This window comes from Anguilla anguilla, chromosome 10 (genome assembly GCF_013347855.1).
Source record: "Anguilla anguilla isolate fAngAng1 chromosome 10, fAngAng1.pri, whole genome shotgun sequence".
NCBI lineage: Eukaryota > Metazoa > Chordata > Actinopteri > Anguilliformes > Anguillidae > Anguilla > Anguilla anguilla.
Window position 1 is genome coordinate 13,479,469 of NC_049210.1, and position 20,212 is coordinate 13,499,680.

Here is a 20,212-nt window from a genome sequence, read left to right on the forward strand (position 1 = left end):
GGGATGCCGTGACAGTGGTGAAAGGTGCACAGAAATGCTGAAGTAAAGGAACGAACAACAGTGACTGAAAAAGTGTACAGTACCAAGCACATTCAGGGAGAGAGAACGGAGATTTACCCAGCCGAGTGGGATAAGGGCAGCACAGCACAACTATTTAGCATTACTATCTTAGTTTCCTGTTCTAACAGTTTCAAAGCTAAGTTTTTTCCAGAAGTAGTTTTAAAACTAAAGACATGATAGGCAGTGTTCTTTGTGTGTGCGTTTTTTAGTTTTTTTTTGTTGCTGTCTTGCTGAATCCAAAGTCCTGCTGTTCTATACTCCATTAGCGCTGAATGCTTAGGCCAGGCAGAGCCCTTCTAAATGGTGTAATCTAATAAACCAATTAGCTGCTCTACACAATCACCCATTGCAGTCCACACCATACAATGATACCCCGGCGTCTCCACTTAAAGAGATGCTCTGTAATTCCACGGCAAAAAAATAAAATAAAAAATATTGTTTTTAATTTTAATTAAATCATCTCTAACACCATATGAATAGGTATGAACAGATTACTGCCCCTGTGCTTTGTGACAAGATGGAATTGTGAACTGTGATATTGTGGTGAAAAAAGATACAGTAAAAATAACAAAACCGTGATGCAGTATGCAGTCTGGGTGTATCAAGTTGGAATACATGTTTTTTTCAGGACATAGTGAACTTGTTTTATGAGACACAAATCTTCTGTTTTGCCACAATGGTCTTAATTTGAGGAAGAGTCTCAATCACTTATATATTATGCCCAAAACTTTGAAAGAACGTTAGTATTGGGTGCAGATACAGGTATATGTACCGAAAGGAATCACACAAAAGTCAACTGGAGGCGTTTCACATCGCCAATATTCCAGCCAATAGATACAGAGGTATTCATAGAACTTCTCCTGTTTCTATTTGCCATCAGTTAGTTTTGCACACAAACTCTCTTCCCCATTTTGTTGAATTTCTTTGTGTAAGAGCAATTTTTAAGCACTGGAACCTGCATGAGCCCCGTCAGTCCCGATTATTACCCTACAAACTTGCCCCAATATCATACTGAGTGAAGACTGAAGACAAGGCTACATACAATACAAAATAATCATCCACATCTTGAAAATAACTGAACACAAACGAGGAATAACATGAGACAAACGCAAACAAAAAAATGAATAACCATTTCATTTAAGCAGACTCACTTAAATGAGATTCCCGAGTTAAGTCATGAGCATTCTATTTGATGACATATCTCAGTTCTCACTTTAAAGCTAAGCACAGTACTTTTCCAGAACAACATCCTTGTAAAACATTTACAATGGAGTTAATACCCATCTTATTCAAATGTACTCCACCACTTGACACCAATGAGTACTTTGTACTCACTCAAACTTTCTACCAGGTCCACATAATACCCCACAAGAGGCAAGCTCATACTGCTGCATCTTGCATAGTATAAGATCATTCACCTGCAGATCAGTCACAGTGAGCTTACCAGCGTCCTACAATACATGAGGAGGAGGACCCTGTGCGTGTGTGTATGCTGCATGTATGTGCAGTATGCAAGCCATCAGGATGCGTTATGCTGTGAATGATAAAGCAGGTACAGGCAGACAGCTTTGTCAGCACACAGCAGGCGCGCACGGAGGCGGGGCCACAGTCAATCGCCCGTCCGGGAGGTGAGAGAGGGACGAAGCCAGGAGGCATTCGAGACGGGACCCCAAACTCCACCCAACCCCCCTCCAAGAGGCAGGGCTAAGCCTGTACCTTGAGCGTGTTGTGGGAGTTGATGCTGCGCCTCCGGCCCTCCTCCAGCTGCATCTCGGAGTACAGGTCCTCCTCGTCCTCCTCCATGATGTCGGACAGGTCCGACCCCCGGCTGCTCTCCGTCTGGTACTCCTCGCTGTGGCTGTAGTGTGGCTGGGGAGGGGGGGATTAAAAAAAAAAAAAAAATCAGTTGACCGTTCTTTTTGACTAATATGCAGCCAAGTATTGGTAAGGTAACAGAATGCAATACACCTGTTACAGCACTAGAGGGAGGACTTGTTCTTTTTTGGTTATTTTATAAGCTTTTTGATCTTGAGTTGCCAGCATAATTAAATCATAATCTGTTCATCAGATCGCCCAGTGTAAAATAACAGTCATTATAACATACATAAAACACTCCATCTGTATTGACCTATTCTTGCCTGTTGGTGCTCATCATTGCATCATTCAGAGGAAATATTTATACACTCTGGCACAGAACGAATAAGGTCTACTTAAAAAATGCAAATAGCCCCTCCAAAACCTTCAGGATTTGGAGTGTGTGCCCTGTACAAATTGCAAAACACACAAGTCCTGCTGACTAATATGCAAATGAGGATGTTAGAATTGGGATTTTCTGCTTTCTCCTCTTCCCCTTTCCTAAGGCCGGGGGCAGCAGTCATTAACAAATCAAAGCCATACTTCAGCACTGCGTGTGGGATGCCAAATGTGTTTCCGTTATGCAGTAAAGCTCATAAACTGAGAGCTTGCAGCTGAAACTGGAAACAAAATGGTGCTGCGCTGACACACATGTATAAAAACAACGCAATTTAAAAATGAAGTTATAATTAATTATCATATTACAGGGAATCAGACTATCATTGGCCCATCCAGCAGTGTACATATTAGGCAGGGCTTTAATACTCAAAGAAAGCATCTGTACATTGTAGTATAATGAGTAAGGAGCTGATCATGTAACCTAAAGATCACATGTTTGATTTATGGATGGGATGCTGCAGTGAGCAAGGTACTTAACCTGCATTGCTTCCGTATTTATCCAGCAATGGAAATACTAGGTAGAAGGTTGTGTTAGTTGGTCTTGATAAGAGCGCCTGCTAAATGCCTGTAATGTACATATTTTTGGGTGAAGTGAATGAAGTGGACGCCGCTGCCCCTTTTTTTTGCTTGTTCTGGGCCCACCTGTCTGCCCAGCTCCGAGCCCCTCAGGAACTCGTCCACCGACGCCCCCCGCCGCCTGGCGTGGGGCGACTCGTACCCTTCCTCCTCCTCATCTGAGTTCAGGGGGTGAACGGCATTGCTCCTCTCACTGAAGATGTTCCTCTTCTCCACCTGCAAACAAAAGCAAACACAGCCTTCTTGCAAGTACAGTAAAGGCACATCATACATACATTCAAATGAGACTCCATTCACTTAATTTACATACCAGGCAGGCTGATAAAGGCTGATTGACAATCGTGTACTAATTCAAAGTGATGCTATCAGCTCAATTCGCGCTAACTTTAATTTCCTGTCGTGTCATATCGGGAAGTCGAGTTGCTACATGCACCAGGGTTAATGAGCTTGGTTTGTAAACCAGAAGCGGAAGGTTCCCAGCAGGGGTGCTTTGAATAAGGTAAGTAACCTGACTTGCTTCAGTTACCATCCAGCTATGTAAATCATAGGCTGTAAAATGAAAACTGTGTACAGCATCTACTAAGCATGTGGATGAAAATGAAACTGTAAACTACAGTGTTAATGACAGAATACTATCCTAGTACTAGTCCATGTCACACCATTTGTGATGGAAAGTACTGTCACTCACAAAATTAGACAAAAGTTTAAATATCGGATGTTCTCAGAACAATGAAAGCCTACTGCCAGTCATATTAAAGGGAATCCCATCATGTCTGTTATTCTCACACCTTGAGGCATTTTATCAAGCTCTTGTGCTGTGAATTTCAGCACGAAACTCAGGTGTGGTCAGGTGTGTTTGTGTGTGTTCAGGAGTGTTCAGGTGGCACGGCTGCGATCTCAGGGGGGCGGGGTCTCACCCGGTTGCTCTCGGCAGCCACCCTTTGCGCCGCCTCCCTGGCGATGGCTTTGGCCACGGTGTTGGGGATGGGGGCTCCCTGAGGCTGGGGCAGGATCCTCTGCGGAGAAGGGGAGCGGCGGCCCTGGAAGTGGGGGGGCTCCAGGGTGTGCCCGTGCGACGGGGGGAGGGGCGAGGGCGAGCGAGCCGGCTCCCAGGGCTGGTTGAGCCGCATGCCGTGGTGAGCCACGCCCGGCTCCTGCTCTTTGGTTTCTGGCTCTCTGGCACTTGCTAATGGCTTGGGCTTGGGCATGGGGTGAGGGTGGGGTTGCGGGTGCAGCTGAGAGTGGTGTTGGGAGTGGGGGTGCGGCTGGTGCTGGGGTTGGGGTTGTGGGTGGTGAAGTGGTTGGGGCTGGGGGTGTGGTGGAGGATGGGCCTGGGGGTGTGGCTGGGGTTGAGGCATAGAGTGGATCTGAGGTTGGGGGTGGGATGGCGGATAGGTCTGCGGGTAGGGTGTTGGGTGCGGCTGGAGGTGTGGCGGGTGGGCCTGCGGATGGGGCGGTGGGTGGGGCTGTGGATGGGGCATTGGGTGGGGCTGCGGGTGGGCCTGCGGGTGGGGGTGGGGGTGTGGTGCGGGATGCAGAGGCACCAGGAGGTTGTGCGGAATGGAGGCGACTGAGGAGTCCTGAGACTCTCCTTGTGCTGATAACGTTCTGACAATGACTTCCCGAGCCTCCAGACCCTGCAGTCTCTTCAGCTCCACAATGACGTAGTCAGCCGTCGGGTACAAGACCTCTGCGATCTGTAAAAAAGCAGCACTGAGAACAACCGCATCAACTCGAGCAGACGCCCATGTCATCACTGGCGTTCAAGCAGGGAAGTGACTGCCCCAAAAAACTGTGTTTTTTTACAATTATATGGTACCAATTACAAGCATGAGCAGCTGAAAAGATAAAAGTTCTCTCTAAAGAAAAATAAAGTACTCTGATCAATGAATGCACCTCACACCAATATGGGCACAATAGGTTAATTCTGTTAAACTGATCGTTATTTACAATCTTGCCAATAAGGATCAAGCCAACATGACAAAACATGCATGTGATAATATCTGACACAGAGCAGTGGGTTTTACATCGAACAGATCATTATTCAATAATACGGGATTTGCATAATTTCCCAAGGGCGATATATGGATCAACCTCATTTTGCTCAGGGAAATCAGGCAGTGGCCAGGGAGTCTCTGTGCTCTTGGTATGAAACCCCCATGTTATATAACTGCCTCCAACCTCCCAAAAAAAAAAAAATTCATGATTAGTGTTGTACATCCATTCTATTCCAGCAGAGGACGTGAGAGCTTCACGCGCTTTAGCGACGCCAGAGCCAATCAGGAGTCACATTACTCAACGCGCTGGAGAGCGGCTCAGCACCGGGCGACCCCGCTCACCCGCTGTCCTTTCGTGCACACCGCGTAGCCGATCACGCTGGCCCCGTTGGAGGTTCCCGAGGGGGTAAGGGGAGGGGGCTTCCAGCGCACCTGGAGGACCCCCGGGGTCTGTCCGCACTGGACCTGCACGTCCTGGGGCGGGAACGGGGGTCCTGGGACGAGACAAACAGGGCAGGCACACGTCAGCGCTGTTGACCAGGAGTCAGTGCCCAAACAAACAGGACAGAACCCTCCCACTCACATTCACAGGAGACCATTCTGAGGTACCGAGTCGCTCATGGAAAAGCCAGTCTGTTTCCACAAGGTCTCCACTCCACTGGGGTATTGTGAAGCCACCGGGAATGCATGTGACCACGGTCGAAATGAATACCTCAAAATGGCTGTGGACAGTGGCACTCCAGGCTACGCATGTTTGCATTTGCATGCCTACGCGTGCAAGTTCATTATGAATCAAAACGTTTAATTCAGGATAAGAGAAAGAAGAAAAAAACAAGAAATCTGGTAATGGCCACAGGAAAAATAAGACATAAAAGGGGAAAATATTTTGACAAGATGATATTAACAAAGGAGAAAGCAGAGAGAAGAGTTTGGCATGTAAGAGTTCTGTCACGTCTGCATTGGCCCGTTAAATGCCGCGCAGCTGCCGCTTTGTACCGCTGAACTCCGCTTTAAGCCACTGCCACAGGTTAGGTAGCAGAGTATCACATCACCCCTTCACGTTTCTCCATTCATTACAGTCCTGTGGCTGGTGAGATCAAATGGAATTATTATTAGCCTGGCAGACGGTCTTATCCAGGTCAACTTACTGAGCTTACACACTGTACTACACACTGGATATTCAGCGAAGCAGTGAAATCAGGTACTTTGCTTAAGGGCACAACGTGGTACTAGTCTGGGAATGGAACCTGCAAACACAAGTCCCAATTAAAAACTATGCTGCAGTGCTCCCAATGAGAATGCACACAAATAATCTCATCCATGCTTGTCCTACCCTGACACATAATATGGATCTGTGTTAAATTATACATGATCTGTGTTAAAATATACAAATATCCTGTGAAACGCGAAACATTGATTACATCACTCACACATGACTAGAGGAGGACTGTTTCCTCTCTGTTTCCTAGTTTTGTATGCAAGCATTCGGGTGTTTGGGTTCGTGTGTGTGTGTATTTATGTAACATAATGAAAACCCAATAAGAAAGCACTGCTTTCCAATCCGCAGGACACCGTTTAATCGTTAGCTGACCACAGCATGGGGACGCTTGGTGAAAAATGCAGCAGCTGCTTGCTTTAAACGATCTCTCTCTCTTTCTCTCTCTCTACCTCTCTCTCCCTCTCTATCTCGCTCACTCTCTCTCTCCCTCCCTCCCTCTCTCTCGTTCTCTCTCTCTCTCTCTGTCTGCTCATAGCACTGCAGGCTGCTGATATATGCTTCCATTTCCACGCTTAGTATTCCACCACTGCAACTGCAAGCCTCCTGGCAGTGGGGACTAACAGAACGTGGATGTCGGTCACCGTCAACAGGACCACACACTTCTGCCCCAAAGCTACTCTGAATATCATATACCCATGCACTGTCCCCTTTACATCGAGTACACGCAATCGGTCAGCGGACATTCATGCGTGTTTAAAACAAACCACCGTTCTCTGCAGTGCAGGACGGTCTTTAATGCCGAATGAAGTCCGTCTGCGCAGCACCATGGCGTCCGGTCTCCCATCTGCGCAGCCGCGCGCGCACCTGCGCTTTGATGGTGATAAACAGCGATGAGACGCAGCCAGCTGCCGGCTCAGCACAATTTCAGGGAAACCTGTGCGGGCGCTGTCAGAATATGTTCATCAACACATCTTTTTTAAATGGAGAAATACGAGGAGCAGGGAGAGGAAAATGGCCTCGAGAAGCAGAAGCAAACGTTTTGAACATTCAGCTTTTCCTGCGCGTCTTTGAATTATTCCTTCCTTATTCATTTTGCCTCTGCGTTCTTTGGCTGACGTGAAGAAATATTCACAGGAGGCAGTTCAGATGAATAGGAGTTCATGAGGAAATGGATCTGTCAGGATCTACGTATTTGTAAAGCAGAGGAAATTGCCAGAACAAGACGCCTTTCTCTTTTGCAAAGTACAGGCAAATTGCTTAGCCGTACTGCATTTTAAAATGTTTTTCTTTTGTAAATCCTTCCTTGCTTCCCTGTGCATATGCAGTCTTTAGAAATTCATTTGGTTTGATGGTTGAGCAGTACTAAAAAAACAGATTCAAAAAAAGAACAAAACAACAGCTAGAATGAAACAACCGAGGGACTGCAGTACATGTTTACGGAATAGTTTGCATCCTAATCCGCCAGTTTATGTGGATTAAGTGATTAACGTATGGATCCTATAATATGATTTTAGACAGCCTTTCAGGCCATGAGAAAAACTGGTTTTCTGCTTATCCTGTAATCTTAACCAGGGTTTGTTGTTTGTTTTACTGTTACATGCGCATGCGTGCACAAGGTCACGTGGCATTGTTTGGATAGCCGCAACGCGATCTCTCCATCATCTAGGCAGTGATTATGAGGTTAAATGGCAAGGAAACCCAATCACAACACATTGTGTGTTCAGTCATTACATCATCAGAACATCAACAAAAATGTTTAGCTGATGTGTTTATGCAACATGGCATAATAAATGAAAAAAATAAGCACAATTTTATATTTTTTATTGCAACTTATAATCATTACTGTAGCATATTCTAAACCAGGTACTCCTGTTTTTAGACAAATAAACCTGGTCAAATGGCCCAAAGCCAAGTAGTCTTATGTCCTACAAATATGCAGGGTAATAAACAATCCAGACATTCAAATTCACCTCAATTTCCATATTTCCGTACTTCAGGTCAGCCCAGTTACCAACAGACCATGAAGCCCATGAAAATTACAGGTAACAAAAATAACATAAAATTCAGTTCTCATCAACTTCCAATATCTCTCTGTCAATTTTGAGGTCAGGACTGCCTTGCATTATGTTCACTACATTTTGTAGTCATGGAAAGGCTTCCTTCTGTTACTCATCACAGACCAGGTCACCGAGTCCGATGTTTCGAATGCTGAAGGAAAAGTACATTTCCTGTGTCTGTTTCTAATGCGGAAATTACCTGCTTGGCAGTGTTGTTCCCTATCAGCGCTCTGAGTTCTGGCCAAAGACAGCGAAGATTTGGGACATGGTGCGCGACAAGTACAGGAGAGGGTGCGGGACTCAGAAACTAATTTGCAGCTTAATCCACATGAACGAGATCAATTCCCTGTAATTGAGAGGCACTCAAATGCCATCTTTATCTTATCAAGAGCCTCGGTGACAAGGCAAGGTCAATGCCCCTAATGTTAGCTGCCTTCAAGCAGCAAATTAACAGGCCAACCCGGCTCACCTCTAAAAACCCGCCCGCACAAAAACACAACTGCTTCGACAAAACGGTCCACTCCCAAACATGGAGTACTTATCTTCCAATAACACTTAGCCTTGCCTGTCTCTATCAACTCTTGGCTCCATGCTTCTGCTCTGACATTACTTTCAGTACATGCCAGTTTACCACTGGACTGGAATTATTTTTCAGTGGGCTGAGCACAGATTATCCTTTGCGTCATTTTAGGATGGTGACTTGTCCTTGAATTACTTTTCCGAAAACGGTTTATCACTGATAACCCACTACACAAGGAAGGCACAATAAGGGGAAAGAAAAACTGAACTGGCAGTCCAATGGCAGGGCAGGAAACATGCATAACTACTTTAAATGTATGACTCACTGGTGGTACAGAGCAAACAGTGGTACAGGGTAATGTGTGTAATTATCCATTTTCTCTAGAAGAAAATCATTTGAGTGAAAATACATTTGATATTATTATTGCGTAATTGTTCATTAATAGCTGATACAAAGGTTGCTTGGGCTTCATATACATTATCTTTTCAGTAGTTTTTTTTTGGGGGGGGGGGTGAGGGAAGGGGGTGGGATGCAGACAACTCAAATATGTTTAACACTTTGGTGAATCGCTTTCCAAATTGGGGTTGCTACACATTTAGTATGACCCACAAATATAATTACTAGTATTATGTTACCAGTGTATTACATATAATTACTTAAAATTATAGTATTACATTAAAACTATGAAATTAATAGCATTACACCAACCCCCGTTCCTACACCCTCACGACTCCCTTGTCAATAATTTAATCAGCAACCCTACCAACCAACATTATCATATCTTTGTAGTACTGGGTCCTATATTCAGGTAAAAGAAGGTAGGCAAACCTTCAGGTGTGTCAGTTCTTAGTTGTTGTGGATTTCTACCTAATACAGACAGTTGTTATCATCTTAATCAATTTTGAAATGCATGTTTTCATTTTGTGCTAATTTCAGTTTTTTTGCAGCCATTTAAAGACTGCGATTCCAGTGCAAGCCATTAGATATACACAAAAATTACACGTGTACTGTCACTGTTGTATAGTAACTATTGGATCCGCATAAGAAAACGAGCCTTCAATTAAAGGACAATTCTGTCATTAAACTGGCAGTGAATTATAGGGTTCCGAAAATTTCTCATAACATGGTGTTCCTTGTAAATCCGAGAGACGGATAGATGAATGTAAATATTGCTGTGAATTGGCAGCGTGGTTTTGAATGGGCAAGCGCTCCCACGCGCGATGACTGAAGAATCTCCCGGTTTGCCAAGCAGAAGGAGGGGAGTCTCATGGGAGGGGAGTCCCCGTGAGCGAAACAAATTACTCGCGCGCGTTAAGCATCCTGTGTTTCCCTCTCCCTCGCTGATCTTGCTCCCATCCTCATAAAGATCCATATCACCAACCACAGGAAACGCTCATTACAGATATTTATTTATATGGAGCAGTTTCTTTTTTTTTTTTTTTTTCAAAGCCAGAACAAAGCAATCCTTAGGGTCTGTGCAGCTCATTTTAAAACGAGAAGAAAAGAAACCCAGGCTAAGACTCAAGCAGAGGTATGGGGCCATGGGGCCGGTTAATATTACAGGCACAAAGCCTGTCAGAACCCCAGCAAGTCGTTTACTCTGTTAAATTGCCTGGTGCCATTCAGCCAGAAACCTTTCTTGCTTGATGAATATCTTAATAAGGACTCTTCTCGGCTGTGTACGCTTGGAATAACATCAACTGCAGGAAGTCGAAGCAAGAATGACTGCCACCTAGGATCTGAAGTGTCTGTTTTGCAAATGCGCTAAAATGGCGCCGAATTAAGATGAATAATCAGGGGAGTCATAAAGAACACTTCCTTGTGATTCGATGAAGGACCCTTGAAATCCTACAGAGCACGCACCATCTGCAGATCTAACGGCAAAACGCCATTATTGCAGTCTTCCGCGAGCGGAGAATATGTGCGTGAAATGCTATTATGTCTCAGCTGCGGCAGAAACGACGAGAGACTTTGATTTAGCTGGTTTCCTGACTTTCACAGCCCGCAGAGGGGGTCTCTGAATTAATTCTCCATCTCTGATCAGCGCTATGCTCTGGGGGATAAAAAGCTAATATACTGTAAAGCTGGCTAATCTAATTTACATTTAATGGCTGCACACTTTGAGAAGACAAATCTAGGGCCATTATTTATGAACCAGTTTACATTCTTGCCATTTCAGGCCACCAAGGTGTAAATCAGGGTCAAGCAACGAGATATCAGCTTTTATGCAATCAGACTCTTACAGTCTCTCGGAAGCAGAGAGAGAAATTTACCGTGTGTGCACTGTCATAAGCACGCTGTAAATCTACAATCATTAGATAGCCATGTTAACCAGCCAGAATTCAGATTACAATTTAGCTTATGAATAACCTTCTAATATAAAAATATTCTTTCACAGAACACGCTGATGTTGGCAGTATTCACAATACTCCCAACCTATTTCCTTATCCTCCGTCAACCCTATAATTTCAATTGTTGTCCAGATCACAAGATCAAAATCTCAAAATGAAGGGTAAGATGATATCAGAGATAGAGAGAGAGGGAGAGAAAGAGAGGAAGGGGGAGAAAGACGGTAATTGTGTGTTAAAACAAAATACTTTCGCTGTTTGCTAAGCTAATGCATTCTATGATTTCATGCCATGAGGACATTTGAACTAAAGCTGAAACAAGCAGGAAGAGAAGCAGACCTGCAGGTTGGGTGCAGAACTCCACGGAGATCTCCCTCTTCTCCCTCTGCTCCAGGGGCAGCTGCCAAGGCATCTGGTGGGGCTGGGCCACGGCCTTCACCTTGTAAACGGCCATGGGCTTCAGGTTGAAGAACTGGTACTTGTAGCCGCCCGCCTTGACCACGTCGTACTCGGCGTCGTTGAGGAAGATGGTGTGGCTGTAGTTGCTGTTGCTGGGCATCCAGGAGAGCTCGGCCGAGATCTGCGTGATGTTGTCCACGCGCAGGTAGTAGGGCGCCACCACCACGTCCTTGCCCACCAGCAGGGTGCAGCGCAGCTCGTCCGACAGCCCGCGCTCCGTGATGCTCTGCACGGACACGCGGTAGGTGCACGTGGCCAGGTTGAGCTTTTCGATGAGAGCCTTGGTCCTGCCCCCGAAGGGCACGGTCATGCGCACCTCCTTGTCCACCAGGACGTTGTAGCCGCTGATGGAGCCCCACCCGGGGGGCACCACCGGCGGCTCCCAGCCCACGATGACGCTTTTGGCCAGCTGCTTGATTAGGTTGATCCTCCGGGGGTAAGGCACAATGTCTTCGCCGATCTCGTCGATGCTGACGTCCAGCGTCCCGTTGTTGCAGGAGCTGAAGAGGTCCATCCCCAGGCTCCCCAAGCTGCCCAAGCTGCCCAAGCTGCCCAGGCTGTCCAGCTTTCCATCGGACAGGAGGCTGCCCACCCCCATGCCCGCGCTCACGCCCATGCCCTGCAGGCCCATGCCGCTGTGGTTGAGGTAGCCCGACTCCTTGGCGCTGTCCCCAGGCTGGGCAGGGGGCAGCTCCTCGTCCTGGACAAAGTCCACAAAGTTGGAGGGGACCAAGCCTCTCTGCCCATCCAACAGCTCTCCTGAGATACAGACACAATAAGAGTCAACAGCTGCCATTTTTTAAAGGCCTAAACACTGTAAAAAGCAATACATTACCTGAGATAAAAATGACATTTTTACCCCATGCAAGCAGCTTATATTAAAAATATAAGCTGTCTTTGTGGATCACAAAATGATTATGGATTCCACTGTTTTAACCTACCTGTCTATGATGACATTGGTTCTTAAGGGATTATCATGATGCTTATCAAAAGATTTGTTATTAGACAGCTGCTACCAAGCTATTATGCACTACTGGGAAAAAATTGCACAGCAAAATCCCCAAGTTATGCAAATTTGTGTCACACATATTGTTCTACAGGCAAAAAAAAATGGAATTTAATGCAGGGGATTAGAAATTTTGGCAATGGGAAATCATAGCTAATGATGCTATGATTAACTGATTATACATACAACAGCACAGCTGATGGGATATAACAAACCTTCATAGAACCCATCTTCATCCATGGTCCCGTAGACATAGAGGTATTTCCCTGCCACAAGGGGGAGCTCTGCTTCAGGGTTCTCATTGGGTCCATCATAAGGGTTATAGCTGATGACAGGGTAAGATCAAATATATTTTTATGTAAAACCAGCAATGAAGCAAAGTGAATATTTTAAGATATAAAAGATAAAGATAAGATTTATTATGTTAACAGTAAATAAATGTGAATTAATGTGTGGTTTTTTTGTTCTGAAATTCTGAATTATACTTACCTTCAGTGTAACCAAAAAAATTCCTTTTTGATTTTATTGGTATAATTGAGGTAAAGTCTTCTGTCAATCATGAATGCAAGTAAGTGTCTCACTCATACTTCTACATCTATACGCCTATTAAAAAAAATATGGAATAGGGACTGAACTATTACATGTTTGTGGAAGCTAAATGAACGAAAATCTTTTTTGTATATGAACTAACACATTATAAATATACAATTTCTATTAAAATGTAGTCACGTGGCAGATATTTTTAGCCGAAGCACCTCACAAAAGTACACTTAGCATGTACCGGTTTCTGGGAACTCAGAGATGGGACAGCAAATTTGTGAGAAGATGCTGCACGGAGTGGTCTGGTTGGAGTGTATGGTATAACCACTGTCTGAAGATAGCGACCATCTAAAAGGCTTAGTTAATTCATCCGCAGTGCTGAGCAGAGACAGACCATTCCAGATTACTAAAGAAAAAAAAGGTCTATGGTAGAAATAAATCTAAATGAAGAGTTCCTTGGGTTGTGGGCCTTGGGCCATGCATAATGCAATGCACATCGATCTTTCTCCAACAATCTGTATTTTTTTATTACAAGGGAGTGATGGAGGTGCAGAAGCAGTCGGGTGTTACGCTAAGCTGGATCCCTGCACCATGCATGCCCCTGTCTCCAGTCCACCAGAGTCTACAAGGAGGAGGGCTATTTGTGTACACTGAGGTGGAGCTAGAAAACCATTATTAAAAATAAATTTTGGAGAGTGAGAGAAAGAGGAGAGAGAGAAAACAGAGTGAGAGAAAAAACAGAAAACAGAGAGAAGGGGGGAGAGAGAGACAGACAGAGAGAGAGAGAGGCAGTGGCGGTGTGGGTGGACAGTGTGGGTGGACAGTATTGTGTTTCATGAATAAAAATTACACTCGCCTTGTGTTCCAGGGGATTGCAATTATTTTGCTGACAATTTATTTTCTTTGGTGGAAGCCAGGCAGTGCATCATTATATAGAGATTAAATAAAAGCGGGGTGGGGGGGGGAACCTCAGCGCGAGACCGCAGAGCTTGGGAAGCACTGCAGTGGCGCACAGCGTTAACCCTTTCCACTCCTCCCCCGGCCCCGCGCTGGCCAACCGCTGACGAATGACAGCTGACATTTTCACAGGCCCGCCTTCTCATGATCAATGGATGCCGAGCGCCACCCGAGATTCCCACCCCCGCCCCCCACGCAGCTGACTCGTCGAGTGATTCCCTGATCTATTGATTAGCTTTAACTGGTACTGCAAACAAAACGTAGCTGCCCTAAAACCAATAGTAGGGACGCACGCTGCAGATAACAGGTATTCGGCCAGGCGTTTCCCATTAGCCTGTATACGCGTTGGCCCGTTAGCATTAGCGCGTACATGCGAGAGCTGCGTTTTGGGAAGTCGGTTTATTAAGCGCAGATGTGCTCGGAGGAGGTTTGGGAGGAGGGCTGCAGTGCATAAATGAGGCGCGAGGCGGGAGCCAGCGCCAGAGCAGAGCTCGAACCGTCGCCCGGACCGGCGCGGCAAGCGGCCGCCACTCACCTGTACCGAGCGATGCAGAGCCGGACCTTCCCCGTGTACCTGGCCTTGGACCTGGTCGTGGAACCGAGTTCATTGTCCATCTGAATGGGGGAAAGAAGCCCCTTACTGAAGAGATGTTCAAACGAGAAGCGCACACTGAACTCACAATGAGATGGAAGCAAGGAAAGAAGAAACCCAAAAGTGACCTGAAAGCTCAAGCATTTTAGTTTTCATGAAAAACCTGTGACATTTTGCCAAAAAAAAAAAAAAAACTGCGTGGGAGTTTGGGAGACTTTTTTTCTTTAATGAAAGGCAGTGGAAAATGCCACAAGGGTAGCAGGAAGCCTGGGCACTGTAGTCTCCTCTCTGTACTTTCACATCATTATATCCGGCCATTCTGCTATTCTGACAAATAGCCTCTAACCCTTGTGATCCATCCAAGCTAAGGCCATAAATTCTTCAATTTTCACAACCACCAAGTGACCAGCAACTTCACTTGGGAGCACATTAGATAATAGGCTATGCATATGCAATATGCAACAATATTGGACCACAACTACATGCAATGTATAAGGAAGTGAGGTATAAGTAAGCCTTATCTATGGAACAATACATGTTCATAAACAGTTATCCACACATACATACCTCAACATGGAAACAAATGACGGTATTTCTGATTTTTTTTTAAATTTATTTATTTATTTATTTATTTATTTATTTATTTATTTATTTATTTAAAGAAAGGAGCAAAAAAACTCAACCATGTCATTATATCTTACAGGGCAAATAGAGGTGGACAATGTAGTTGAATAATGGCATGCTCCCTCTCTTTAGCATTCAAAGTGTGTTGGCCTGAGCGTGAAGCTGCCCATCAGATAACATGCAAACCAACACAAAGGAGCCATCGACCTAAAACTGAAGAAGGCAAAAGATGCATCACAAGGTTCCTGATGATTAACGATTTGTTTGTGTCTTGTGCGCAAGACTACATGATACGTACTTGGAACTCAATAAAAAAAATGGGGATGTAACCTGATAGTGAATAGACTAAGCTACCTCTGCAAATTGTCTGTATTGATTTGCATCAAAACCTGGCACAAGCTTCCAAAACAATTCCTCCCCCTCTTCCTTGCTCTCTCTCTCCCGCTCTCTCGATCTCTCTCTCTCTCTCTCTGAATGAAATGCGCTAGCTGCAGCGATTGTTGAATAATCACAATAATCATGTTCATACAGTGCTGTACAAGGCGAGAGAAAATGGCCAGCGTATTAAAAGATATCTCGTTACACTGCCCGTACGATCTGTTCAGGAACAGAGAAACGCTGCGTAATCATATGATTGAGTTGTTTTTTTTTCTGCAAATACTACGCTTGTTAGTCTCAGAGACGAGCGCGAGGGAACCTGGGTCACGACGGAGATGCATTCACTGTGCTCTGAATCAGCCAAGGGAGTCATTACGCAGAAGAGACTAATGCGGGTCCAACTATATTAATTATAGTCTGACAACCTCAAAGTGCACACAGATTCCTAAATGAAAAACTCTGGGATCAGAAAGACTGACTCACATCCTCTGCGCTTCAGATAAAATGTCCTCCTTTTTCAATTTTTCATGAACGGTTACGTGATAACAAAGGCGCAACGCGGTCGGGTTGCAGTCATTAGTTTTCCCATTTGCAAGTTCCGTCCAATACGGACCAGAGGGGTACGCTCTGTACGGCGGGATATCGAGCGTGATGTAAACGTTATCTACGCAGTGTTCTTCTGCTCTCGTGGAAGATGATTTCTGTCCCGCTCAGAGTCAGAAACACATTGCCCTTTGAAAAGCCATTAGCAAATTTCTGTCCGCCGGATGTCTTTATGTTGTGGTGACACGAAACCCCATTCACACTGCTACGGTGACATACTTGTCACTGGAACTAATGCCACATCTGATGCTGACAGGATACTGTATTGCTGCATACCCCTTCCTACGGTGGAGGCCAGCACTGGCACCATGGTAAATATAAATGTAGTGCGTGGCTTTTTGGCCCAACAAAGCGCATGCTAACTGGCCTACAGCAGAGTCTCTCTGTCAGACTGGAGAACGATCACAACAGCCGAATGCTAAAAAAACAACAGATTGCTTCATTCGCACCCCAGGAGTTGGCTTCTGAGGCACTCCGAATGGCCCCTGCTGTGAGTTCCCTCATTATTGCTTCTCACTAATGTCAAGACTTTGGCTTTCATAAGCTAATGCACAAAAACTGCAGACACGCTGGCTGCAAAGCCAACAGAAAGTCATTTCCATCAAAGCAAAATAAACATGGAAAAGGCTTTGTGCAGTTATCGTGATAAGTAAGTGTGTGAGCCTAACCAATTTCCAGTATTCCTGTAGGGCATTTAAAAAGTCAAAAGGCACGTAACGCCTCAACTTTGATTTGAAAACAGGTAGATCAAGACTTCAAATACATTCCCACTGTGCCACCCACTCTTGAGCAAGGAGGGCGGCAGCTGCTGTGTGTGTTACACTACCCCAGAAACCATGGCTTTTCACACTACAGGATATACTGCAGTAAAGATAATCCAGTGCAACAAGAGGCATGTTTCACATTGATCACAACAGGCAGTTTGCATGTCACTGGGAGGAGTTAATGCTGCAACTGCCCCAGGCAAACTTAAATCTCCCTTTCTGTTGGTGGGACAAAACCAATTGTTTCCCATCACGTGGTACTCTCAGTCATTGTGAACTAACAAAAGCTAAGGACACCGCCCAGATTTGAACCTGTAATGTCTAGACTAAAGGGCCCAGCCAGTCCTCAAGGGAAGTCCAACAAGTTATGCATTAATATTCCTGTCCCATTCTTTTTTCATTGTTGTAAAAAATATGTTATATGTTAAATATATAAAATGCATATTTTTGTTGTTTTAAATGTTTGAAGTGATTAAATTTAGAAATGTAGAAGTGAAATACCTGAAAACAAAATGGCGTAATGAACACGCTCACCTCGGACAGGAAGGCCCGTCTGGGGCTGCTGGCCGAACTCCTGGTGAGGAATGTTGGCTTGACAGACAGGAGCTCGGGTTTGTCTCCGCTTATCTGCAGCGGTCGGATGAACTCTGATATTACCGACCTGCTCGCTGGACTCTCATTGCCTGAGGACAAACAAGGAGAAAGTTCTACAATCCTCCGCACAGTGTAAGATCATACGCCTGCTGTGACAAAATGAATATCCAACCAAAAAAAAAAATATGACTGATAATCTCACTTATTTCATTTAGAGTGAACTGAATGGGAAATTCTCCAACATGAGGGCATTGATTAATATCCATGGGATATCAACCATAACCTCCCATCCTGTTGGCTATAGGCAAACATTTTACAAGGCAAAATTACTTAATGACATTTGATTTTTTTTTTTTTCATGTTCAACAATAATAACTGTAATGACAATAATCCAAGAGAACTGCTATAAGAAATGAGAAGGCAGCGGCAGTAAGAACATATTGAGCTCCTTCCGCAATTTTTTAAATCAACTTTGTGCATATTTTATTTCATAATCAAAGACAGTGTTAGTGAAAATTAGTGAAAAAAGTTTTATCTAGCTAAATTATAGCTTCGGGCAAAATACTTAGTGTTCCGTACATCTTTTTGAGGATATGCAGTGCTTTGCCTTCATGCTCAAACAAAATGCCAGCGAAACCAATGCCCCCTCACCCACACCAGCACCCCAACCCACCACCACAACACGCCTACTTTCCCACCAATCTGAAACTCTGCTATTTCTTGAATGCTGTTGTTGCAGACACGTTTTGAGATGTCACCATCAGCACAGAGAGGACAGAAACTGTTCCAGTGTGAAAGTATAATCGACAGCAGGACGGCCGAAAGGGGGGCGTGCTCACCTTTCCCGAGGGGGGCGGCCAGTCCGTTGAGAAGCTGGAACAGGGATTTGTTGGGGGACCCGGGTGACTCACACACGGTCAACGGGTTGGTGCTGAGTATGTCAAACTTGCCAGCCTGCAGGCGGAACTTCTCCAGCTCTTTGGACAGGAGATTGAACTGCTCACTCTGTATCCGACATTTCTCCTCCAGTTCTCTGACTTTGGCCTGACACAGACATGGGGTGGGGAGGCGGGGGGGGGGGGGGGGGGGCACAAGGCACAGACAGAGGGAGGAAGGCCGCTGAAATCCATCCAAACCAAAGCCCTGGTGCACTGGTATGCCACCATGCAATTCAACTTGCCTCAAGTAGCACTCAACCTCACCACTACAAAAAAAAAAAAAAAAGCAAGAAATTCACAAGAATTTGGGATCATGTAACTGAGAATTTGAACGATAACAGGAAATTCAACAACTGCTAATGTATTTAGCAGTGTATTTCCTGAGAGTAATGAAATAAAGTTCTTAACCTACTGTACTCTATCCACAGTATGAAGACCACATGCAAGACTACAGTTGCTAAAAGAGCTGTCTCTTGCTAAGAGGAGGTATGCATACCAAAATCTGAACTGTGTTCAGAGCAGGGGGAATGCTCCTCAACTTCATTTCGAAGATATAATAAAATAAAGGCAAGAATCATCATAAGTTAGAACTGTTCTTACAAAAGAAAAAAAAATATGCTGCAATATTAATTAATAGCGGTATTTAACCATGCAGTCGGGTCCTTGGTTTTATGAGGAGAACAAGCCTCCCACATGCTGGCCTGCTTTAGGGGAGATAAGAGTGGGGCTCCAGCACGCAAGCGGAGACATCCCGCTCGTTAGTTTCCATAGAGATTGATTTGGGGTCAGCAGCTCATGTCGCTGGGCTGTCACGAGTGTTTTGGTTACGGGGCGACGATGTCAGGGAGATGCTATTGTCTAGAAGGTTCTAGAAGGCAACAAAGAAATGCAAAATGTCGCTGAAAACTTGATGAGGGTTTGATTGGAAAGCCACTGTTAGATATTTGTTAAATATTTGCCCGGTTTTCATTATACTTTGTTTATTTTGGGTTTGCACACTTGCCTATCTGATCCCCTCTGTCATGTAACTCCCTCCGATTACCGACTCAAAACCAGCAGACAGCTGGGATTTTCTATATTGATGACAGACCCGTCTTTCCTTATTGTATTTCAGCACTGCAGGAAGGTTAGGGCCAAGGTTAATATCAGCGAGCTGTCAGGTAATACAAAGTGAACAATGGCTGGCTTTTTCTTTTCATATTCCAGAACCTTTCCATAACCCTAATATAAAGGACAATGTCCTTTACCTCTAACTTTGCAGGAGACAATCTTTCACTATGAATACTAAAGTAGTTTGGGCCACACAGAAATCCCCGTCTGCATTCATCTTTAACTGCTTTATTTCTGCCAATGAACACTTTTTAACTCATATACTATTCATCGATATGTGCTACTACCACTACTGATATCTACTCTTCTACAGGCAAGGGCCATAGTGTTGGCTCTGCATATCAACAGTGCATATCTGTCCTTGGTGGCTTCTGCTGGACAATATACGTGCAGTTCCAGCACAGAAACTAACTGTGCCATAGCCTTTTATCTGAAATGCATTCACACAGATAAGACATGTTAAAATGTCTGCTATAGTGCAATATCAAGGCATCCAAAGTCAACTGTGCATATATATTGTTTTTTTTTTAACAATATTTTTTTTTGTTGTTGCAATAATGCTTTTTACATGTCAATGTTAGAAATAATTTCTGGATGCCCATCTACATAAATCAGAT

The 20,212-nt window shown here is 44.7% G+C and overlaps 1 protein-coding gene across 22 annotated transcripts in view; it reads right to left on the bottom strand.

Annotated features, from left to right (window-relative positions):
- Positions 1-20,212, bottom strand: part of rimbp2 (RIMS binding protein 2) — a 119,477-nt gene that overhangs the window by 15,459 nt on the left and 83,806 nt on the right. For all 22 annotated transcript variants that reach the window (XR_004761160.1, XR_004761164.1, XR_004761163.1 and 19 more), the window contains 9 exons: positions 18,387-18,591; positions 17,488-17,636; positions 14,528-14,607; positions 12,711-12,820; positions 11,370-12,248; positions 5,229-5,380; positions 3,807-4,586; positions 2,956-3,105; positions 1,777-1,929 (listed from right to left, as the gene is read on the bottom strand). Coding sequence is in view for 17 of the 22 variants with exons in the window: in XM_035378609.1 (XP_035234500.1) it covers positions 1,777-1,929; positions 2,956-3,105; positions 3,807-4,586; positions 5,229-5,380; positions 11,370-12,248; positions 12,711-12,820; positions 14,528-14,607; positions 17,488-17,636; positions 18,387-18,591 (2,658 nt within the window). In the remaining 5 variants the exon portion in view is untranslated. The remainder of the gene's footprint in view (positions 1-1,776; positions 1,930-2,955; positions 3,106-3,806; positions 4,587-5,228; positions 5,381-11,369; positions 12,249-12,710; positions 12,821-14,527; positions 14,608-17,487; positions 17,637-18,386; positions 18,592-20,212) is intronic.